The 26,384-nt window shown below is 35.0% G+C and overlaps 1 protein-coding gene across 1 annotated transcript in view; it reads right to left on the bottom strand.

Annotated features, from left to right (window-relative positions):
* Positions 1-12,895: 12,895 nt before the first annotated feature.
* Positions 12,896-26,384, bottom strand: part of RGS22 (regulator of G protein signaling 22) — a 174,521-nt gene continuing 161,032 nt past the window's right edge. The window contains exons 24-28 of the mRNA XM_074316672.2: positions 16,973-17,059; positions 14,923-15,016; positions 14,767-14,805; positions 14,441-14,488; positions 12,896-13,576 (exon numbers count right to left, since the gene is read on the bottom strand). Of these exons, the coding sequence (XP_074172773.2) occupies positions 14,484-14,488; positions 14,767-14,805; positions 14,923-15,016; positions 16,973-17,059 (225 nt within the window). The 3' untranslated portion in view covers positions 12,896-13,576; positions 14,441-14,483. The remainder of the gene's footprint in view (positions 13,577-14,440; positions 14,489-14,766; positions 14,806-14,922; positions 15,017-16,972; positions 17,060-26,384) is intronic.

Below are 26,384 nucleotides of genomic sequence, written 5' to 3'. Positions count from 1 at the left end.
CCTGACTGGTAGGAAGGTCAGAGATGTGACCTTCTTGTGTGTGACCATTAAAGATTGGGAGGGCTATTTCAGCTGTGGGGGTACTCCCAACCCTTAAAGGAGTGAGAGAGACCAGCCCCACCCCAGCCCAGGGTTCCAGTGCTGGGGAGAGAAGTCCCCATAATTTTTGGTTGTAAAAACAGCAGAGATTGTGAATTAGTGAGACAGTGCAGCTGCAGTCACAGGCGTTCCTCTTAAAAGGACCACCCTCAGACTTACCAACCAGTGGAATCACTTGCTCTGAGATCCAGGACTGGGGCAGCAACTGGAAAGGTGGCAGGGACAAATGGTGGGGAATTGAGTTGTCTGGCTTAGGACGGGGCCTGGAGAAACAGCTTTCTCCTGAATGGAGGAGCTGGCAGAGGCCATTGTTTCTTTGTTGAGCCCTCCCACTTCTGGCATGCAAACACAGGCAGCTGCCATTTCTGAGTTTCCACCATTTGTTCGCCCCGACCTGGTGACTTGAGACCTGGCCCCGCCCAACTTTGGGGCACACTCAGGCTGGTTTCAGTGGCTTTTTCATGTAAACTGCCTGCCTTGGCTCAAGCTGCACTTTCCTAGGGTCTCTCAAAGGTTTGCGGAACCCAGACAAGCAGCATTTGGCTTGAGCGTGTCCTGTACCTCTGGCTGAGCAGCCCTAAGCCGGCACTAGCGGCAGCTAGCCTTGGTTCATGGTTTGGCCTCTCAAAGGTGCTTCCAAGCACAGCAAAGGTGGCAGACATCTGCGATTTCTTTCTGGCTCCCGCTAGGTGGCCCTGGGTGGGGCACAGGCTGTGGCTAAAGTAGACCTACAGTGGATCCCCTCCAAGGAGGTCCTCGGCTGGCGCCTCCAGTGGCCAGCTTCAAAACAAGCTGGAGCATTACCCAGTCACCTCCAAGTACAACAAACCCAAGGGGCAGATTGTGCAGGCACCAGAGTCCTGCTGAGGCAGATCCTGCTTTGGAGGATCAGCCCCTGCACAACAACTCTTCCACTGTAGTCAAGGCCAGTCCTCAAAACCAGTGAGCCCAAAGGTCAGTCCCTCCCATTGATATGCAATTATCAACCAAGGCTCAACTACAAGAGCAGGGCACACACAACCCACACAAGGGACACACTTGGAGTGCGTGGCTCAGGTGACCAGAAAGACTGTGCCACTGAACCCCACAGCATATCTACTAGATAAGGCCACTCTACTAAGACAAGAAGACATAGCAGCCCTACCTAATGCATAGAAACAAACACAGGGAGGCAGCCAAAATGGGGAGACAAAGAAACATGTCCCAAATAAAAGAACAGAACAAAGCTCCAGAAAAAGAACTAAGCAAAATGGAGATAAGCAATCTATCAGATGCAGAGTTCAAAACAGTGGTTATAAGAATGCTCAATTATCTCATAAAAATGGAGACAGAAACTATGAAAAAGAACTAGTCAGAAATAAAGGATACAATAATGGAAACAAAGAATGGATAACAGGGAATCAACAATAGATTAGATGAAGCAGAGGATCCAATCAGCAATGTAGAAGATAAGGTAGCAGAAAACACCCAACCAGAATAACAAAAAGAAAAAGGAATCCAAAAAATTGAGGCGAGTTTAAGGGGCATCTGGGACAATATCAAGCATACCAACATTCACAGTTAGGGGTACCAGAAGGAGAAGAGAGAGAGCATGGAATTGAAAACCTATTTGAAGAAATAATGACAGAAAACTTCCCTAACCTGGTGAAGGAAATGAACATACAAGCCCAGGAAGCACAGAGAGTCCCAAACAAGATAAACCTAACGAGGCCCACATATAGACACATCATAAGTAAAATGTCAAAGGTAAAGACAAAGAAAGAATATTAAAAGCAGCAAGAGAAAAGCAGTTAGTTACCTACAAGGGAGTCCACATAAAACTGTCAGCTGATTTCTCAACAGAAACTTTGCAGGCAAGAAGGAAGTGGCAGGAAATATTCCAAGTGATGAGAAACAATGACATACAACCAAGATTGCTCTACCCAGCAAGGCTGTCATTTAGAATTGAAGGACAGATAAGGAGCTTCCCAGACAAGAAAAAGCTGAAGGAGTTCATCACCATCAAACCAGTATTACAAAGACTCTTAGAGGGACTTCTTTAAGACAGGAGGGCGGTTAAGGACGGGTTAAAGGGGAAAGGATTAAGAAGAACAAGTTGGGTGTTATACAGTAGTCATGGGGATGTAGGTTATAGCATAAGGAATATAGTCAACAATATTGTAATAACTAGGTATGGTTCCAGATAGGTACTAGATCTATCAGGGTGAGAGATGGGAATGGAGCTGAGGTCAGGGTGAAAAAGGTGAGGGCATTAAGAAATATAAATTGATAGTTAATACAGTATAGGGAATATAATCAACAATGTTGTAAAGATCATGTAAGGTGCCAGATGGGCACTGGACTTATCAGGGGGATCACATCATAGACTGTGTAGATGCCTTACCAATGCACTATACACCAGAAGAGCTGAAGTAGAATAATATTGAATGTCAACTAAAACTAAATATATAATTATATATAGTCATGGAATGTGGAGTACAACATAGGGAGGGTAGTCGATGGTATTGTAACAGCTGTATAAGATGTCAGAGGGGTAGTAGTTTGGGGTGGGTGGGTTATCACTTTATAAGAGGTTTAAATGTCTAACTATTATGTTGCTTTGTACACCTGACACTAATAAAAAATGCAAAATAAATATTGACTAACATCAAGGCAGAGATCAATAGTAACATAATTATAGTAGGGGACTCTAACTCCCTACTAACACCAATGGACAGATCTTCAGACAGAAAATAAAAAAGGAAACAGCAGCCCTAAATGACACACTAGACCAGATGGATTTAATTGATATTTTTAGAGCATTTCACCCTAAAGCAGGAGAACATACATTCTTTTGAAGTGCACATGGAAAATTTTCCAATACAGACCACATGTTAGGCCACAAAACAAGTCTCAATAAATTTAAGAAGATTGAAATCATAAAAGGGTCTTCTTGAACCAAAGTGGTATGAAACCAGAGATCAATTACAAGAAAAAACTGAAAAACAAAGACATGGAGGCTAAATAACATGCTACTAAAAAATGGATCAGTCAACAATGAAATAAAGGAAGAAATCAAAAGATACCTTGAGGCAAATGAAAATGAAAACATAATGACCAAAAATCTATGGGACACAGCAAAAGCAGTCCTAACAGGAAAATTCATAGCAGTACAGGCCTACCTAAAAAAACAAGAAAAAATTCTCAAATCAACAGTCTATCTGTATACTTAAAGGAACTGGAAAAAGAACAGCAAACAAAGCCCAAAGTGAGTACAAGGAAGGAAATAATAAAGATCAGATGGAAATAAACAAAATAGAGACTAAAAAAGAATACAAAAGATAAACAAGGGGCCAGCCCAGTGGCTCAGGTGGTTAGAGCTCCGTGCTCCTAACTCCGAAGGCTGCCAGTTCGATTCCCGCATGGGCTAGTGGGCTCTCAACCACAAGGTTGCCAGTTCAATTCCTCGAGTCCCACAAGGGATGGTGGGCTGCGCCCCCTGCAACTAGTAACGGCAACTGGACCTGGAGCTGAGCTGCACCTTCCACAACTAAGACTGAAAGGACAACAACTTGAAGCTGAAAGGCACCCTCCACAACTAAGATTGAAAGGACAACAACTCAACTTGGAAAAAAGTCCTGGAAGTGCACACTGTTCCCCAATAAAGTCCTGTTCCCCTTCCCCAGTAAAATTAAAAAAAAAAAAAAAAAAGATACACAAAAACAAGACCTGTTTTTTTAAAAGATGAACAAAATTGACAAACCTTTAACCAGACTCATTAAAAAAAAGCAACCCAAATAAATAAAATCAGAAATGAAAGAGGAGAAGTGACAACTGACACTGAAGAAATTTAAAAAATTTTAAGAAAATACTACAAGCAACAATATGCCAACAAATTAAACAATCTGGAAGAAATGGATAAATTCCTAGAAGCATACAATCATCCAAGGCTGAATCAAGAAGAAGCAGAAAATCTGAACAGACTGATTACTACCAATGAAACTGAATCAGTAAGCAATAAGCTCCCAACAAAAAAAAGTCCTGAACCAGATGGCTTCACAGGTGAATTTTACCAAACATTCAAAAAAGTATTAACAACCATTCTTCTCATACTATTCCAAAAAATCCAAGAGGAGGGAAGTCTCCCAAGCTCATTTTATGAGGTCACTATTATCCTGATTCTGAAACCAGACAAAAACATTACAAAAAAAAGAAGAAAACTATAGGCAAATATCCCTAATGAACGTAGATGCAAAAATCCTCCACAAAATATTAGCCAACTAAATTCAGCAGTACATTAAAAAGATCATACACCACGATCAAGTGGGATTCATTCCTGCTATGCAATGTTGGTTCAATATCCACAAATCAATTAACATGATACACTACATGAACAAAATGAAAAATAAAAAATCCTATGGTCATATCAATAGATGCAGAAAAAGCGTTTGACAAAACCCAGCATCAATTTATGATAAAAACTCTCAGTAAAGTGGGAAAAGAGAGAACATATCTCAACATGATAAAGGCCATATATGACAAACCGACAACTAATATACTCAATGGGAAAAAGCTAAAAACAATCCCCTTAAGACAAAGAACAAAAAAGGATGCCCATTTTCACTACTTTTATTCAGCATAATTCTAGCTACAGTAATCAGACAAGAAAAAAAAAAAAAAAGTATCCAAATGGGAAAAGAAGAAGTAAAATTATTTGCAGATGACATGATAATATATATAGAACCCCGAAAATTCCACCAAAAAACTATGAGAACTGATAAATGAATTCAGTAAAGTAGCAGGATACAAAATTAATATTCAGGAATCAGTTGAACTATCAGAAAGAGAAATTAAGAAAGCAATCCCGTTTATAATTGCATCAAAGAGAAATAAATTAAATACCTAGAAAATAAATTTAACCAAGGAAGTAAAAGATTTGTACTCAGAAAAGTATAAGACATTGAAGAGAGAAATTAAAGAAGATACAAATAAATGGAAATATATTCCATGCTGATGGATAGGAAGAATTAGTATAGTTAAAACATCCATACAGCCCAAAGCAATCTATAAATTCAATGCAATTCCTATTAAAATACCAATGGCATTTTTCACAGAAGTAGGACAAATAATCCTAAAATTTATATTGAATCACAAAAGACCCCGAATAGCCACAGCAATCTTGAGAAAAAACAAAATTGGAGCTTTCATGCTACCTGATATCAAGCTATACTCAAGGCTATAGTAATCAAAGCAGCATGGTACTGGCATAAAAAGAGACACATAGATCAATGGAACAAAATAGAGAGCCCAGAAATAAACTCATGCCTACATGGTCATTTAATCTATGACAAAGGTAGCTAGAATTTACATTGGGGTAAAGACCATCTATTAAGTAAGTGGTGATGGAAAAACTGGACAGATACATGCAAAAAAAAAAAAAAAAAAAAAAAAAAAAAAAAAGAAACTGGACCTCCTTCTTCTGCCATAAACAAGAATAAACTCAAAATGGATTAAAGATTTAATTATAAGACACAGCACCATAAAACTCCTAGAAGAAAAAATAGGCAATACACTCTCTGACATTGCTCTTAATAACATTTTTTCTGATATCTCTCCTCTGTTAAGGGAAACAAAAGAAAAAATAAACAGGTGGGATTACATCAAACTAAAAAGTTTTTGCACCACAAATGAAATCATCAACAAAAGGAAAAGAGAGCCTACTGAATGGGAGAATATATTCACCCATGATACATCTAATAAGGGGTTAATATCCAAAATTGATTAAATAATTATACAACTCACCACCAAAAAGACAAACAATCCAATTTAAAAAATGGGCAGAGGACCTGAATAGACATTTCTTTAAAAGAGGACATACACATGGCTAATAAACACATAAGAAAATGCTCAATGTCAGTAATCATCAGAGAAATGCAAATAAAAACCACAATGAGGTATCACCTCACTCCTGTCAGAATGACTACTATCAATTAACCAATAAACAACTAGTGTCGGCAAGGATGTAGAGAAAATGGAACCCTCATACACTGTTTCTGGGATTGCAAATTGGTGTAGTTACTGTGGAAAATGGTTTAGAGATTCCTCAAAAAATTGAAAATAAAACTACCTTATGGGCCAGCAATCCCACTTCTGGGTATTTACCTGAAGAAATCCAAGACTCTAATCTGAAAATACATATACACCCTTATGTTCATAGCAGCATTATTTACAATAGCCAAGACATGGAAGCAACCTAAGTGTCCATCAATAGAGAGTTGGATAAAGAAATTGTGATATATATATATATATATATATATATATATATATATATATATATATATATATATATCAAAAAAAAGGAATGAAATCTTACCATTTGCGACAACATGGATGGACCTAGAGGGTATTATACTAAGTGAAATAAGTCAGACTGAGAAAGATAAATATTATATGATTTAACTTATATATGGAATGTAAAGAACAAAATAAATGAATAAACAAAAAAGAAACAGACTCATAGATAGAACAAACTGATGGTTGCCACAAGGGAGAAGCGTTGGGGAGATGGGTGGAAGAAAGGAAGAAATTAAGAAGTAGGAATTAGTAGTTGCAAAGTAGTCATGGGGATGTAGAGTACAGCATAGAGAATATAGTCAATAATGTTGCAGCAACTGTGTATAATGTCAGGTGGGTGCTAGACTAATTGGGGGAATCACTGCACAAATTATATAAATGTCTAACCACTATGCTGTACATCTCAAACTAATAAAAAATAATATCGAATGCCAATAAACAAACAAACAAACAAACAAATAAATAAGCAAGCAAGCTATGGGCACATGGTCTACCTTCCCAGTTATCTGAAGTAAGAATTTCACCAAATATTTTGCTTGGACATTACAAAGGTCACCAGCTTTCAAGCCTTCAATTATCTGTTTCCTTGCTGCTCACTGACTGACTGCTTAATCATATTCACATGCCACATATTTTAGGTTTTTATTATTGCAGTGCCCTACTCCTGGTAGTAATTTTTGTATCAATTAAGATATAGCATATAAGCTGCTATAACAAAAAGGCACAAAAATAAAGTAACTCAAACAGGATAGGAATTTGTTTTTCTCTCAAAGAACCGTTCAAAGTGAGGCATCTGTCCTTCATGAGGTCATCCAGAGACCCAGGCTACACAATTCCTTAGTGTGGTGCCCCATCTATATTGTGGAACCTGGTCAGCCAGCACTATAGCTGTGATCCAGCTTACAGGAAGAGGAAAGATAAAATGTTTAGCAAGCATTTTCATTTTTAAAAGACTTGAATGGAAATTTCACACTTTTGCTCACATCCCCTTGGCCTGACATTGGTCGCATGGCATATCTCTCTGTGAGGTAGACAGGGGAATGACAATTAACTACAGTGAGGTAGTCATGGGCACAACTAAAACTTGGGGATTCCATTACTAAAAGGAATAAGAGTTGTAGATACTGGGGGTGCCAAAAAAGTGTACACAAGTGGACACTTTGGTCGACTTTGCTCAAGCAGTAATTTGCCATAATCAGAAGTGCCTCGACGCTGATGGTAACCACTTTGAGCACCTCTTGTAATTGCAGAAATCAAATGCAACTTGTATTCATGTTTTGTTATCAGCATATACTGAGTATTGCAATTTAATGCAGTTTTCCTTTCTTAAAATGTGTGTACATTTTTTTGGCACCCTTTGTGTGTTGGGAAACAGCAGTCACCATAGTATGAAGGTAAGGAGGGAGCTTACCACCCAATATCATCACGTATCATTCAATGTTTTTTAATAAGTACATACATTAGTTTTATACTAATTATCATAAAGAAGAGGTTTCTAAAATAGTAACTATTTCAGGTCAGGCCTACCCCCTAAGTATTTGACTCTAGAAAAGGAAACAGTACAGAGGTAGAATTTTTCTTTTCATCTTTTGATCTAAGGTTCTAATTCAAAATACATAAACAACTATTCACTGAGGAATGCACCAAAACTCTACAGATAGTTATACATTAAAAAGCTCCAATATTATAACCTCATAGACTCACATAATATTAGAGCTAAGTAAAAAAGGCCCTCTGTTCTTCATACATTAGTAAACTGAGACACAGAGGTAAAATAAATGGCCCCAAATCAAAAAGGAAGTAACAGATTCAAGATTAGAACCAAATTTTACTGAATCATTGGATATATACCAATTGAGATATTTTCTGAAGCAGAAAGGTCACTGTAATTTTAAAAAGAGAATGCCAATTAAGAAAAAAACAATGATTCACAGATTATTAGAAATTAATTTTCAATTATATGACAAATGATAAAGATACGTGTTTAAGAAATGTAACGTGAATTAAGTTATACCTTTAGTGCTAAATTTGCTTATTAAAAAATAATATACACAAGCTCAGTCTGACCCAACTGGCCAAATTACTTTTGAATTACTTCACTATTGTACTTATTTCATACACTTATTCACCCCAAGCAATAATGTAAACAAAGTATGAGCTCAATTTTCCTATGTTTTGAAGGGTATAAGCTGACACAGTATACATAGCAATTTGTGTGTTTTTAAAACCTAGGACTCTTCCAAAAGTAAGTTGTCTTTTCTTTATGTGAACTCATAAAATCAAGAAGCACACCACATATGCAAACATACAGCACAATTAGAATTTATTTATTTATTTGTACAAACCCAAGTCAGATTTAAGAGCACTTTTAAGATTACCTAAAATATAGTATATATTGCTTTAAATGCAAGTAAGGAATTTATTTTAAATTTTATTAATTCAAACATTGGCTGAGCATCTCCTTTAGGCATTATATTTCCCAAGATGATGTAAAAGAAGTGAAATTATTCAAGTGGATGTAACATAGATACTCCCTAAAACAAGCAAGTCGTCATCAGTTAGAAGGCACTATTGGTAGTGCTATGCAGCTAGCAGGTGTAAACATTTTTTTTTAAATGATATGCTGGGAAACTAGAATTTAAAGGTTCCATTGTAATTAGAGGTTTCAAAAACCCAAACATAAAAATGTTCCAAAATCTAAAGCAGTGGTTTTCAACTAGTGATGATTTGACAATGTCTGGAGATATTTCGGGTTGTCACAACTGGGGAGGTCTACCAGCATAGAGTGGGTAGAGGCCAGGCATACTGTTAAACAACCAATATTGTAGAGGACAGCCCTTCGCAACAAAGAATTAGCTGGCCCAAGATGTCAGTGAGGCCAACGTTGAGAGACCCAGTCCTGAAGAGATTTACTGTGATTTAATAAGCATTACTTTCTTCTCTGAAAGATATAATGACACATAAGTGTATGTTCATAAATATAAAAAATAATGATGTAGATAGAACAAAGATTATACACTTTACATAAATTGCCACATTACTATATATACATTTATCGTTATAAAACTGCTAATGGTAATTTTTGTGCATAGCATTATATTGAACTTTCTTAGATGAGCAGTGATTTTTACCTCCCTGTGATTTTACAATGGAGATATTTCCTTCAGTTTTTTCCAACAAATATTTAATGAACATCTATTTTCTAGATGTTCTATATAAGGTGATGGAATGAAAATTCAAATAAGAGCTTTACTGGAGAAAGAGGCGTGTGAACAGAAAACTACAATCAATGTGACTAGTGCTATTACAGAGTAATGAACAAGCTATGGTGGTGGGGCAGAAGACGGAGTGATAACTTCTGTAGCTGGTTCAGGGATCTAGGGTTAAGAGAAGAACATCGAAAACAGGTTCCTAGAGGAACAAATGCCTGATCTGCACGTTTGTATCAGAAGAGAGGAGGGCCTTATATGTACGTTATGCTAAGTAAGGAACTTCTATTTTATCAATAACAGGTTTGCCAATCATCTCAATGAAGGATTTAGGCACAATAATATCATAAGAAAGTACACAGTTTAGAAAGATCACTTTGAAGACAGTTGGAGAGTGGCCAGGGAGGAGAAAACATTACTAATTAGGACTCAGAGCCAAGGTGATAAGAATGGGAAATAAGGCAGTCATGCAACATGGGGTGGGAGGAGGAGGAGATGTACTGAAGAAATGTGAAGAAGAATCAGTAGAGCCAATCAGAAGATAGTTCCTGAGCATATTAATATAAGGAAATGGTCTCTAGTGGCAAAAATTGAGACTGTGGGATGCTTTAAGGGTAGGCCAAGAACGAACATGTAAATATTCATAATATAAAAATTGCCATATACGAGATATATTGCCATATGTATTATATATCTATATCTATATCTATGTATCTATATAAATATATATGCCATATATATATATCACAATTAATTTTATCTTAGGAATAAAATTGACCACAGAACACTCTAAAATACTGGTGTCAAATTTCAGGGCCCTCCTCCAACATGTAAAGGGCTTAGAAGTCACTATTCTAGTCACAAAAAGAAAAAAGCTGAACAAATGAAAAATCAACAACTCTTCTTGAATCCTTTAAAGAACTGTGGTAGCAGGGCAAACTGCTGCCCCTAAAGTTGGAGAGATAGGCAGGTAGATACAGAGAATCATAGCTTAGCAGGAGCAGCAGCCAGAAGCAGGAGCCAGTATTGATAGGAATACTTTAAATTGTAATTGACAAATTTCTAGAGGCTAAGTTTAGACTAGATTAAGAATTAAAAACTTGGTGTCTTTTCTGTTTGTTTTTTCTCAGTGGGGGGTTGGAGTGGGCTGAGGATGGGAATGGGGAGGTGGGAATGGGGGCCCCAAGCTGGGGTCACAGAGATGGTTGCTTACTGACCCCCTCCTTGCCTCTCCCCTTTTTGCCTCCCCTCAGACAATGACTGTGGGGACAACAATGACGAGGCCGGCTGCAGCCACTCTTGCTCTAGCACCCAGTTCAAGTGCCACAGTGGGTGCTGCATCCCTGAGCACTGGCCCTGTGATGGGGACTACAGTGATGAGATGCACTCAAACTGCACCAATCAGTGTAGGCACCTGGGGGGCCAGCAGGGCGAGAGTGAGACTGCTCACCTGCCAGTCACTCAGCCATCCACCCATCCATCCATCCTGCCCACTGCATGTTGCTGCCATCTGGGAACCAGAGATAACCCAGACATGACTCTTATCCTGCAGGAGTTTTCAGTCCTGTGGGAGAGGGAGATTGCCAACAACTCATTGTCACACACTGTTCAGATCGCAGTCTTTGCAGTTGGGTGGCCTTAGGTTTGAGCTCCAGCCCTGCAACTTACTATCTGGGTGGCCTTGAGCAAGTTACTTAATCTTGGTGGCCTCGGTGCATTTCATCTGCACCAACATCACAGCACTGATGCGGGGGTTCAGTGAGATCATGCACGAAAAGCACTAAATTCATCCATTTACCTCCTTCGTAAAATGAGGATATATCTTATAGTTTTAATCAGAATTAAATGTATGTGAATGTCTAGTATATATCTTGACACATAATAAGCATTTAAACGTTACCTATAATGAAGCTCAGAGAACACAAGCAGGATTTATACCAAAAAACTACACCTACATTTAAAATGCAGAAAACCAAAGACGAAGAGAAAATCTTGAAAGAGGCCAGGGAGACAAGATAAGAATTGCATTCGACTTCTCTTCAGAAACCATGTAAGCAAGAAGAGAGTGTAATAAAATATTTGAAGTGTTGAAAGAAAAGAAATCCACTAATGTAGAATTCTGTATTCAGTGAAATTATCCTTCAAAAGTGAAGGAGAAATACAGACTTTCGAAGACAAACAAAAAATAAGGGAATTTGTCGCCATTAGACATGCCTTGCAAGAAACGTTAAAAGATGTTCTTTGGAGAGAAGGAAAATGATATCGATCAGGAACTCAGATCTACATGAAGGGAAGAGCATTAGAGAAGGAATAAATGAAAGTGAAATAATATGTTTTATTTTCTTCTTCTTAATCGACCCAACAGAAAACAGTTTGTTCAGAATAATAACAGCAATAATACATGCAGTGATTCTAGCTTATGGATAAGTGAAATGAATTAACAGCAGTGTGATAAGGAACAGGAGGAAGGAATTAGACATACTTTATTATAAGTTACTTGTGGTAGAGTATTACTTGAAAATGGATTTCGAAAGTGGATTTTTATTAGTTGTAAATGTACATTGCAAACTGTAGGGCTACAAATAAGAAAATGTTAAAAAAAAAAACAAGTATAATTGATGTGCTAAGAGAGGATACATAAAATGCTCAATTCAAACCAAGAAATGGCAGAAAAAGAATGGAATACAAAATTACAGGAACAAAGAACAAAGGCATTGAATGGAAAAAAAGATAAAAACTTCACAGCCACTACGGTTATGGGACAGTGTGGGAGCAGAGGAAACTACAGGGTTCCAATGATTTTTTTAAAAGTATCCAAAAAACTACTGCTATAGGAAAAAGAAAAAGGTCTCTGAAGTGTGCCTCCTGATGCTTTCCGTCTTTAAAATGTCTAACTCTTTGGAGAATTAGGAATGGCAGTTTCTACTTTGAAAACACTTTCTGGGACTGTATTAGAGTGAAAGTCCAATGCTTCAAAGCCCGTAATCAGGTCATAGTACTTGGAGCTTCTGAATCCTGAAGCCTAGAGATGGTGAAGTTTTATCCTCTAGGCCATTTCTTCTTACACATTCTCCTTTCCCTCCAGGAAAGAGAAGGATATATATGTATGTATGTATGTATGTATGTGTATGTGTACATATACATATACATATACATATACATATACATATACATATACATATACATATACATATACATATATATATATATATATATATATATATATATATATATATATATATATCTGGGTTCTTTCTGCTACAAGTGTAACTCCACTTATGGCTTTTATCTTTTAAGGCTCTTCTCTTGCTATCCTGTTTATCACAAAAAGTGGCCTGTGGACCAGCTGCATCAGAATCACCTGGAATGTTTACTAAAGAGGGAGATGTCTGGGTCCTGCCCAAGAACTACTGAATCAGCTTCTCAGAGAGTGAGCCCAGGAATCTGCATTGCTAGCAAATGCCACAAGTGAGTCTTATGCACACTACAGTTTGAAAACCACTGCTTTAGAGTTGGGTATAGGGGTGGGGTAGGGAAGGCTCTTCCCTTTATGTGTTGGGCCAATTTATTGCTAGGAATATTAGTTTCCTAAGCACCTGATGACTGCGTCTGCTAACCAAATACAGTAAATGCTCAAAAATCTTGTTGAAAGATTTCTTGAGGAGTATAACATTATATTTCCTTAAGGTTTGTGATAAGAAACTATTTTGATTTTCCTAACCTGGATAGAAGTAGTTTTATTCTAAACAAGGTTTTAAAAATTTTATAGTCTGTATGTCATGTGTACAGAATAGCTCTAATTTTTAAACTGTGGGAGTAAAACAAGCCGAACTTTATTTAGATGGCAGGCTTGCTCCAATGTAGATCATCCAAAAAAAAAAAAAAAAAAAAATCACTTCAGCTTCCATGTCAGTTAAATTTGGCTTAAAGAATTCCTGCAAAAGAAAAACAAATGGTTGAAAACATAAGTAGCTATAGAAAATATAAATCCAAAACAAACCAAAAAAACCCACAAAACCTCACATAGAGTTTTCTGGATAAAAAATTAACATATATGTCAGCATACTCTAAATGTTGGGGGCACTGTAAGGTTGGACTAACAGGTGGGGAACTGAGTGAAAGGTGCAAGGGCTGGGATAAACCAGACGAGAAAAAAATGAGCAGTCTTGGAACATAAAGTTCTTCTCATCAAACCCTCCCCCAAATCAGAAAACTAAGGATTTTGAGAAATAAAAAGGTAAGTTGTAAGACAGAAGATAAGAGAAAGGGGACTTTTCCTGGACTCTTCAAGTATCGGGTCAATGAGTTAGACATATACTACATTGTACTCGCATTTTACTTTGTAAGGGCATAGTTACACTCTAACATTTGTATCCAATCAAAACTGTATAATCACATCAATATCTGTATGAGCGAAGGACCCTGGCTTGATCCTCAGTTCTTTATTTTCAGTTCCTTCTTATATTCCTAACTTGGGAAAAAGCAGCTTGGAAACTTGGGAAACTGAACTAGAGTCCATGCTTCCATATGTGTTGTTTGTGGAAGAGAAGAATAGATAAGGAGTAAATAGAGGTAACAATGATCATTTCCCAGAGGTCTTCCTTTTCAAGACATTGTGCCATTCAGAAGGGAAGCAAAGCGCTCCTACCTACCAATTTGTTAGTGATGTGTGTGTATGTTCAGTGTGCATGTGTGTGTGTATATTTTGTGTGTGTACATCTGTGTAGCTGTGAAAGTACATGAGTGTGTATGTGAGAAGGGCATGGATGGAACTGAATAAATTTCAGTTTATGACTTACCTTGCACCTATCAGCAACAGGGTGTAGACTCACAGGAGTGCTGTCATTCTGGAAAGGGGATGAAGTGTTAGGTATATGTCTTAGTCTTTCCTCCTCAGTTGGGGAAAAACAGATAGAAAGATAAAAACAGGACACACACACACAAACACACACATGGAAATTCTCCTAACTTGTGGGGTCAGATCATTTGGGAGGAAGTCCTGCCCTCTACATGACCAGGTGAGAGGCAGAACTCTAACAATAAGGAAGAAAGCACTGAAGATAGACTACCGCTAAAAACTCACGCTGGACATTGTAGGAAGACATGGTATTTTTGAAAAACATACCTGAAGTAGTGGGCCTAACATTTATAAAAGATGATGTGCCTGCCACAAAAATAAGAGAAATAGGAAAAGAGTGAAGTAATCATCAGCAAAGTCCTCTAAAATTAATCTGTGATGGAAGACAACAAAGCAACCTTGTAAGCAAAAGGCAAAAATTACCTGCAAATAACTTCTTTTCTAGTTCTTCTTGAATTTTAAGAAGAATCCTTTCCTGTTCTAACGCTTCTATATACTTCGAATAGCACCAGGTTGGCTAGAAAAACAATTTTCAAAGTGAGTTTTGGAAATATTTGCCCTAGAAAATAAACTGATGGTAAGATGACTTGTATCAGGGCCTTCCTTAAACTCTTAAATATAATAAAACAAGCATATATAAATTTATAATTATATGAATTTTCACAAGTAGAACTTACCCATTTAACCTTTTACTGGGTATCACAAATTATTATTGATCTACCTTATACTGTTTTAATAATAATATTTGTGATAAAGGTAACTTTTTCTATAGCCTTGACCTAAAATTTTAAATCTCCTCACTCCAGGTTGGGGGGGGGTGGAAAATGAGGATGATGACGTACTATTTCTCAGTGAAACAGTGTCTTTGTAAAGACATTTATAAAACAAATGCTTTATAGATTTCTTACAGCTATTCAATCACCTTTGTATATTCAATTTGATTATGAATTTAGGTGCTAAGGAAAGATCCGAGTTTTTGTGGGGGCTAGTTTTGCATGTGGATTCACTACAATTCTTCAATGTGCATAATCTATCTTAAACTAATGCATATACAGAGAATTCCACACTTACTAGATGGCAGGGTTTTTTTTATTATTATTTTACCAATTGCTATTGTAATTTAACATGTATACATTAAATAGCAATAATAATAGGCATTTATATTGATAAAATTTCTTTGGTTTCCAAAAGTTTTTTAGTTTCTAATCTTGAGATATATGAGAGCATCTCATCATCACCATCATCATCTCTTTCTCTCTCCCTTTCTCTTTCTAACATATAGGGAAACAGGCTCAAAGGAGATTAAGTTATTTATTTCAGACTTCAAGGTAATACTGACTTGTAAGTGTCAAGGTAAAAATTAGAAACCTGGTATCTCTATTTCCACATTTCCCCCTTTATTTTTACACCATGTTTCTGAAATTTAATGCTAATGAATGTACTTCCAAATGTCATTATGAGGTGTCATGCGCCTTTAGATACACCTTTTTTTAAATATAAAACAGTCTTGGTTTCATTTGTAATTTTTACAATTTCTTTTACTTTTTTATTAAATTTATTGGGGTGACATTGGTTAATAAAATTATATAAGTTTCAAGTGTACAATCCTATAATACATCATTTGTATATTGCCTTGTATGTTCACCATCCAGAGTCAAATCTCCTTCCGTCACCATTATTTGATCTTTTTTACCCTTTTCTATTTCCCTCCTCTCCTGTTTCCCTCTGTTAACCACCACACTGTTTTCTGTGTCTATGACTTTTTGTTTGTTTATAGATATATCTTTTTCAATCTATGGTTCCACAAAATTGGACATTTCTCTTCTCTCAATGAAAGCTTCAGTCTATCAGTTATCGTAGCTGGGTAGCTGAACTTATTTGATATTCCTAAATACCAAAAAGATTGTTTTTCAAGCTAGTATTATTTAAGATGCAAACATTTTCAATAGAAGTCATTTAAGTGGACATAAATTAAACTTATGAAATTTCAGGGAAGTGATAGTAATGTACAAATTATAAATGTAAATCTAAACATAACTATAAATGTATTAGTTGATGGTCACACAACTGGCCAATTTTACGACCACTTCAATGAACTAAAAAATTGAGACTAACCTTTGACATTCTTCTTTCTTTCCTTATTAACCCAAGAATATATCAACCTATATATAGACTATCTTGTTTTATATCTTATTCTCCCTTTTCCAATAAGATAGTGATTTCAACTTCTATCTCTTAAATCTTCTTTATATGTATCAAGAAACTATTTTCCGTGATTATATTGTCCCAGATCAGCTGAAATTTTAGTGTTCTCTGAAAGCTCAAGGAAAGTCCTTTCCAATCTCTTTTAGTATTATAATTTTAGCCTCACTTTCAAACAAACACACTACTACTGTAAAATGACTGAGCTGCTGTATTCCACTATCCAGTGTTCTATAGAGGAAGTGATGTCTGTGATATCTTTCTTGCTTACCTGTCGGCCATATGCTTGCAGGCCTAAAACTGAGCCACTGACTAAAGCAGCTGTTCCCGAAGTACTAGCATACAGTTTGATTCCATCCTGTAATTATAGTAAATTAAATTATTTCCAAAAAGGGTAATGCTATATTAATATAAGCTTCTCATTAAGGAATCATAATATCATATGAAAAAATATTTTGTGTTGAGCACCATACCTGAGGTTTTATCAAGTCAGTATCACTAACATGACATCATCTACATTTTGATCTTTAGTTTTCTTTCATACTAATATAAAAGTATTAAAATAAATGAGAGAAATCATGAAGTACGAGGTAAAAATCACCCCTAAATTCTAACATTCAAGAAAAACCACTACACATTTAATCTATGACAATGGAAGCAAGAATTTACGGTGGGGTAAAGACAGTCTATTCAATAAATGGTGCTGGGAAACCTGGACAGACACATGCCATAAAAACGAAGCTGGACCACCTCCTTACACCATACACAACAATAAATTCAAAATGGATTAAATACTTAAATGTAAGATCTGAAACCATAAAATTCCTAGAAGAAAATATAGGAAGAAACTTCACAGACATTACCCGGAGTAAGATTTTTACTGATGTATCCCCTCACGCAAGGGAAGTAAGAGAAAAAATAAACATGTGGATTACATGAAACTAAAAAGTTTTTCACAGCAAAGGAAACCATCAACAAAACAAAAAGGGATCCTACTGAATGGGAGAAGACATTTGCCAGCGATATACCTGATAAGGGGTTAATATCACAAATTTATACAAAACTCACTCAACTCAACTCCAAAAAAAACCCCCAAAAACCCAATTAAAAAATGGGCAGAGGACATGAAGAGACATTTTTCTAAAAAGGACATACAGATGGGAAACAAACATATGAAAAAATGCCCAACCTCACTAATTATTAGAGAAATGCAAATAAAAACCACAATGAGATACCACCTCACCCCAGTCAAAATGGCTATCATCAATAAATCAACAAACAACAAGTGCTGGTGCGGATGTGGAGAAAAGGGAATCCTTGTGCACTGTTGGTGGGATTGCAGATTGGTGCAGCCACCATGGGAAACAGTATGTAGGTATCTCAAAAATCTGAAAATGGAACTACCTTATAATCCAGCATTCCACTCCTAAGTATCTATCCGGAGAAATCCAAAACTCTAACTCCAAAAAATTTATGCATCCCTATTTTATTGCAGCAATATACACAATAGCCAAGACATGGAAACAACTGAAATGCCCATCAGTAGATGACTAGATTAAGAAACTGTGGTACATTTATACAATGGAATATTACGCAGCCATAAAGAAGAAAGAAATGTTACCATTTGCAACAACATGGATGGACTTAGAGAACATTATGTTAAGTGAAATAAGTCAGACAGAGAAAGACGAATACCACATGATTTCACTTATATGTGGAATCTAAAGAAAAGAATAAATGAATGAACCAATCAGAAACAGTCTCAGAGACATAGAGGGAAAACTGAGGGTTGCTAAATGGGAGGGTGGTGGGGATAAGAGGGAAGGTGAGGGGATTAGAAAATAGTTGGTGACCACAAGAGTGCCACGGGGTTACGAAAGTTAATTTGGGGAATGTAATTAATAATGTTATAAAGATTTTGTAGGGTATTCGATGGACACTTGTCTCATTAGGGAGACCACCTCAGGGATGATGTAGATGCACTGTACACCTGACACTGAAGCTGAACAATAATGAATGTTCACTACAATTATATGTATATATATAGTTACAAGAAGCGGAGTACAGCACTAGGAATACAGACAGTGGAAATGTAATGTCTCTGTGCGATGTCATAGGATAGTGGATGGGGGGAGGGGGGTTGTCACTGTGAGGGATATAAATGATGTCTAACTATTACATTGTTTTGTGCACCTGAAACTAATAAAAAAAGTTATATATATATTAAAAAAAGAAAAGAAAAACCACTACAAACGTTTTCATGAACATCCATCCAAATTTCTCACTAAGGAAATGCATAGATTTAATCTATAATTTTAATATTTATATTTATTACATAAATTTCATACAAATGAATTCACATTAACAGTGTTCTTTTTAAATGTTTCATGTAAAATCTGAAATGCTTCTATGTGAATAAATATAGAACACGAATATAAATGGCAGGGTCTTTTTATCATTCTCCAAGTATGAATGCTGTAGAACAGGAAGTATACTTTCGAATATTTGTTGGGTGATGAAACAAATAAATTGCATCATCATTTAAAATGGGTGAATGGTCTTATGCATGCAAATATTTGTCAAACAATAAAAGAACAAACTATTATCATTATTTCCATGGGTCAATAATATTCTAGTAAAGGAATGTACCATACATAATTTAATCAATGCCCGCTCTTAGAAATTTAGGTAATTTAAAATTTTTTACTATTATAAATGATGCAGTGTACATACATCTTGGTGCATTTTTCCAATTCTTTCCTTTAGAATGAATTTCTGGAACTTTATTAGTTAGATTGAAAAGAATGTACATTTTATACAATATATGTTGTGAAACTGTCCTTCAGAAACAAAGTACCATTTTGCAATTTCTCCAATAACACATGAGTTTGTAACTCTTTTACATACTCTTAACCAACACTGGGTATTTTCTTCTTTGCCAGTCTGCATGTTTTTGGTTACCAGTGAGGACGAACAACTTTTAATACTTTTAATCATTTGTATTTCCTTTGTGAATTGCCCAATTTTCTGTTAAAAGTATTTATCTTTTTTATTATTTATTATTTATTATTATTTATTTTTACAACTTACATCATACATTTTATATTTTCCTAATTTGTCATTTAACCTTGTTCATTTTTGCCATTTAAAAGTTTAAAATATTTATTTAGTTAAGTCACTGATCCTTTCTTAATGAATTTGCCACTGTTCATTTTAAGTACTTAATATTAAACTAGATGATATTTAACTAGATCAAAGTTTTAAAGAGATATTCTTTCTCCCATTATAATCTTCAAATTACCAAGTTCCATTTGATTCCTTTATAAGAATAAGAGATAGAGGATATATTTGATATTAGTTGTTTTGCTATAAAGGACAATTACTGCTACAATATTAATTAGATAATAGCTAACATTTAATTTATGATATACATTGTTCTTCCCATGTAATTTTAATCCAACCCTGTGATATAAATTCTATTACTAACTCTATTTTACTGAAAAAATGAAGTTTGGGGAAGTGAAGTGGTTTGCCTATGATACTAGAATAAATCAATGGAAAGGTCAGGATTCAAAACCAGGCAGTCTGACCCTAGAGACTACACTTCTGTCCACTATACTGTTCTGTCTCATATCAAATAATACCTTACAATTGTGTAGTAGAATAGCTTACATGGTCTTTTATACATATCATTTCAATTAATCCATCTCAAATCAAGTGAGATTAATATTATTACTATTAGATGCTAGGTGGAATTGGGGTTAAGAGAGTTAAGAGTCATGCCCATGGTTACCAGGGGGAATCCAATGTTTTTAACAGTAACTGATTTTTTTTCAGAGTATACATTTTTATGTTACAAAAAAATCATGGGTTTCATATTTTCATTTTCTCCAACATTTCCTATGTCTTCATTGACAATAAAATACTGGAATAAACATTTTGTTCTCTATTGGTCTTCCTTACCTTATATTTTCCATGTTAAAATAAATGATTGTGTGAAAGTTGCATTTACTAATAAGATACCAATGTTTATTGCATAGAATAAGAATATTGAAAAGTAGAATTATTTTAGGACTATTCACCCTATAAAAATGCTGCTCTTCAATTGTCAATATTTGTATCTCACCCTGTTAGCAGTTACCATATCTGTCCACAGATATGGACAGATGAGAAGATCATTTTGCACTTCCATAAACAATGTACAATACTGATGATATAAACATACATCCTGGATTTTCTGGAGAAGTAGTAATTTAAGATTTTCTATATTCTCATCACACCACCTGTTCCAACTTTTGTTTCAGGCAATATATTTACGATATATCTAAGCAAACTGAAAATACTTGGGACTACACTTAGAAAGCTGTGAAGTTCTTCCTCAGAGTTTATGGTACAGTAAGAGATCTTTATAACCTCCACACTTCTATATTCATTTATTCAATAAATATATATTTAGAACCATTTGATTATATCCTACTTTTAAGATTAACACAAATTATCCTTTTCTATGAGGTCCTTCACCTTTTCCCTCAAAATAATTAATTGCTCATTTTCTGTGATCTTAGCTATTTTTGTTTATGTAATTTACAGTTAAGTGTATGTATGTGTCTACCTACCCTTACACTATATTCATATGCTTAGCATATGCAGTAGGGATCAATATGTAATGGATGATCAATAAAACTCTATGTAGTAGATGATCAATAAAGGTCTAGTGAAAGAAATAAGAAAAGGGTTAGAATGAATCCTTTCTAATCCTCTTGAGAGATTATTTAGGCCACATTTGTAGAAAATACAGCAAACTCATGTGAGACTCATAGGATTGGTGAAATTATTCACATGCCACAGATGCAATCAGAAAAGAGCTACAAGCACACATAAATTAGACAGCATCTCTTTTTCTTCTTCTTCATTAAATCCAAGTATCTACTTCCTGAGCCTTCCAACTTGGGATCACATTCATGCAGATCAATAAGATGTGGACTTGCCTCAAGGCACTGGGTAAGGTAGATGTGAGGATTTTAATTTAGTGAACTCTGTTCCTTGTCAGATTATATACTGTGTTTCCCGAAAATAAGGCCTAGCCAGACAATCAGCTGTAATGCGTCTTTTGGAGCAAAAATGAATATAAGACCCAGTATTATATTATAATATATTATATTCTAGTAAAATAAGACCAGGTATTATATTATATATTATATTATATTATATTATATTATATTATATTATATTATATTATATTATATTATATTATATTATATTATATTATATTATATTATATTATATTATATTATATTATATTATATCCGGTTTTATATTATAGTAAAATAAGACCAGGTCTTATATTAATTTTTGCTCCAAAAGATGCATTAGAGCTGATTGTCCGGCTAGGTCTTATTTTTGGAAAAACACAGTAGATTGGGCCAGATGAATAGTAGGGGGGGAAATTCAGATTTGGTATTATTTTATCTATCATTTATCACCTAAACCACTGGAAGGGAAATAACTGTGTAAATTTTTAAAATAAATAATCCAAAAATAATTACATTTAACTTTAATAACATTTCATATGTGTGTGTGTGTGTGTGTGTGTGTGTATGAATTTGCTCCATAATACATCAACAAAAATATGTGAAGCCACATTGGAAAACTCAGAAGGAAGACTTTGTAGGCACCGCCTCCTATTTTCTGGCTCCTACATCTTCCTTGATTCCCACTCTATACTGGAAATACCCTCAACCTCCAGATTATACAACACATCACCAAAGATAAGCTTCTGAAAGTCTGATCTAATTTTTTGTACCATCATTCACACAAAAATGTTATTGAATATTAAATACATGCAAAAATATTTACAACACACTCGTAAGACATGAATAACAATATCACTAAAGCTTAAGAAATACATGTTATCAGTACCTTTGTTCCCCTTTGTATTACTCCCCGATCCAATCATCTATCTCTACCTGCCCACAAAGCTAATCACTTTACTGAATTTTGTAACAATTCCTTTTTCTTATAGTTTACCATATTTGTATTGCTTCGTTTTGTATGATTTTTGAGCTTTATATAAACAGAATGGACTGGTTCTATTCTTTTGCAACTTTCCTACCCAATGTCATACCCCTGATATTCATCCATGTTTATTATTCTGGTTATAGTTTATTTGATTTGCATCAGAGCACAGTATTCTACGATATGAATTTATTTATCCAATCTCCTATTAATAGACATTTGGATAGCTTCCTATTTGGGGGTATTGAAAACATGGTGGCTATAAACCATGTATGTGTCTCCTGATATATGTGTCCATGCATTGCTCTAGGACATATGTATGTATATACAAGTAGATTTGCTAAGTTGAAGGCTATGAGCATCTTTTAATTTACCAGATAAAGTCAAATAGTTTTCCAAAGTGACTATCAATTTGCACACCCATCTATAGTGATGGGTTCTGACTGTTCCACATCTCTAAAACAGGTGGTTGAGGAAAATGAAAGACATTTCAAAATGACAAGTGATAGCCGTATAAAACCATTATAAGAAAATAAGAACTCCAACATTTCAGTTGATGACACTACTCTCCAAGAAATCCAATCATAAATCCAAGGAAAATTATAACATAGAAGCTCAAAATGAATTAAATATTCTTATAGGAACATTTGCATATATGAAAGAATACTCCAAATCATAAATCCAGAAACTCAGGACAAACAAAAAATAAATACTAGAAAGAAAATGTAAAATGACAGTTAACTGAACTTAAAAAAAGATTGAAGAAAAAGCCAAACTCTCTCAAAAATGAAGCTAAAAGGTGTCTAAGGGAGAAGAAATTTGACTGAATAGATAGATGATAGATAGATAGATAGATAGATAGATAGATAGATAGATAGATAGATAGATAGAGATTTACATACATCATATGTACAGAGAGTGCCAAAATAATGTATGCACATTTTAAGTATTAAAATTGTAATACTCAATATATACCAATAACAAAAGATGAATACAAGTCATGTTTGACTTCTGCAATTACAAGAGGTGCTCAAAGTGGTTAGTATCAACATTCAGACACTTTTGATTATGGCAAACTACTGCTTGAGCAACGTTGACCAAAGTTTCCACTTGTATACATTTTTTTGGCACCCTTGGTATATATACAAAGGTGGACTATTAAGTTCACGAACTTTCCACAGTGTTAGAGCACGGTGGAAAGTTCGCGAACTAAATTGTCCGACATTCATGTGTACACACACACATATATACACTTACTTTCTGACGCATATATGTATATAAATAACATATAATACGTATATAAATCATAATGGATCAGAAAGAAAGTGTACATATACATATATAATATTTATATAACCACCCCCCAAAGTTGGCAAAAGACATAAACCTACAGGCTCAAGAACCTGAGTAATCTTCAAACAAAATAAACCCAATGAAATCCACAAAAGACATATCGTAATCAAAATTTTGAAAACTAAAGACAAAAAAAATATATTGAAAGCAGTAAGTGAGAAAGAATAGCCTTACCTATAGGGAAAAGAAAGGCTAAAATAATAAATCTTGGAACATCAAGAAGGAAGAAAATGAAAAGAGCAAAAGAATGGGTAAGTAGAATAGACTTTTCTCCTCTTGAGTTTCCAAATTTATGTTTGATGGTTAAAGCAAAAATTATTAAATTGTCTGATGTGGTTCTCAATATATGTTGAGGAACTATTTAAGATAATTATAAACAGGTGAGGGGAAAGGACCTTAAAGGGAAATAGTTTCTAGTCTTTACTCAACCTGATAAAATGTCAACATTAATAGACTGTGGTAAGTTATGTATGTATAAAACAATATCTAAAGCAACAACCAGAACATCTAAACAAAGATACATCAAAATGAAACTCTAAGGAATGTTCAAGTAATCCACAAGAATGCAAGACAAAAGAAACAGAAAAAATGAAAAACAAAGGGAACAAACACAACAAAAAATATAATGGCATACTTAAGAACTAACATACCAATGATTACATTAAAGATAAATAGACTAAATACAGCAATTAAAAGACAGAGATCGGCAGAGTAGATTTTAAAAAATAAGCCAATTACCTGCTGTTTACAGGAAGTGTAATTCAAAAATAATGATATAGGTAGTAAAGAAAAGGAATGGAAAAAGATATAGCATGCAAACATCAAAGGAGAGCAGGCTGGTTCTGCAGCTTAGGAGAAGTTTGGCAGTTCCTCAAAAGGTTAAACATATAGTTACCATATGAGCCAAAAATTCAACTTCTAGATCCCAAGAAAAATGAAAACATATGTCCACACATAAAATTGTACAAAAATGTGCACAGCAGCATTATTCATAGTAGTTATAAAGGGGAAACAACCCAAATGTACATCAACTGATGAACAGATAAACAAAATGTAGTATAGCCATACAGTGGAATATTATTTGGCCACAAAAAAAAATGAAGTACTGATAAATGCTCCAATATGGATGGGCTTTGAAAATATTACACTAAGTGAAAGAAGCCAGTCACAAAAGACTGCTATTGTATGACTTCATTTATACAAAATGTCCAGATATAGAAAGTAGATTAGTGGCTTCCAGGGGCTGGAGGGAGGAAGGAACAGGAAGTGACTGCTAATGGGTATAGAGTTCCTCTTTGGGGTGATGAAAACATTCTAAAATTAAGTAGTAGTGATGGTTGCATGACTTTGTGAATATATGAAAACCACAAAATTGTAGACTTTAAAAGTGTGAGTTTTATGGTATGTGAATTAAATTTCAATAAAGCTGTTATTAAATAAAAGTACCCAAACAACAACAACAAAAAGTAAGCAGGAGTAACTATATTAATATTTTATTGTAATAATCCTGAACAGGAAACAACTCAAATATCCTTCAACGAGTGAAGAGTTAAACTGTGGTACAGATGTACCATAGAACGCTACTCAGCAATAAAGAAGACGAACTATAGATATACACAAAAACTTAGATGGATCTCAAGGGCATTTATGTTGAGTGAAAAAAGCCAGTCTCAAAGTCACATCCTGTATAATTCCATTTATATAACATTCTCAATATGACAAAATTATAGAAATAGGGAACAGATTCCTGGCTGCCAGACATTAAGGATAATTGGGTAGAAATGACTTGCAGTCACAAGGGAGATATTTGTGGTGTATCTTGAATGCAGTGTTGGTTACTTGAACCTACACATGCAATAAAATGGCATAGAACTATACGAGGTGTGATCAAAAGATACGGTGAATGTTCAAAATTTAAAAAATTCTTACAGTAAAAGACACATTGTCATTAATCCCCCTCAAAATATCCCCCCTCACTTCGAACACACTTATCCCATTGTTCTTGCCACTTTCTGAAGCAGTTCTGGAAGTCCTCTTTCGTGAGTGTCTTTACTTCATTCTCCACCATGACAATGCTCCATGTCACATATTGCTTCTGGTACAGCAATTTTTGTCAAATAAAAATATTACAGTGTGTCTTCATCCACCTTACTTACCAGATCTGGCACTGTGCAACTTCTGGTTCTTCCCCAAAGTCAAAATGACCATGAAAGGTAAACGTTTTGAATCGATTCAGGAGATCAAAACAGCCACGACAGTGCAACTAAAGACATTAACGAAAGAGGACTTCCAGAACTGCTTCAGAAAGTGGCAAG

Source organism: Rhinolophus sinicus, chromosome 6 (assembly GCF_057876585.1).
Source record: "Rhinolophus sinicus isolate RSI-liver-muscle chromosome 6, RSI-T2T, whole genome shotgun sequence".
NCBI lineage: Eukaryota > Metazoa > Chordata > Mammalia > Chiroptera > Rhinolophidae > Rhinolophus > Rhinolophus sinicus.
Note: the sequence above shows the minus strand (reverse complement) of the source record. Positions and strands in the feature narration are given on the sequence as shown.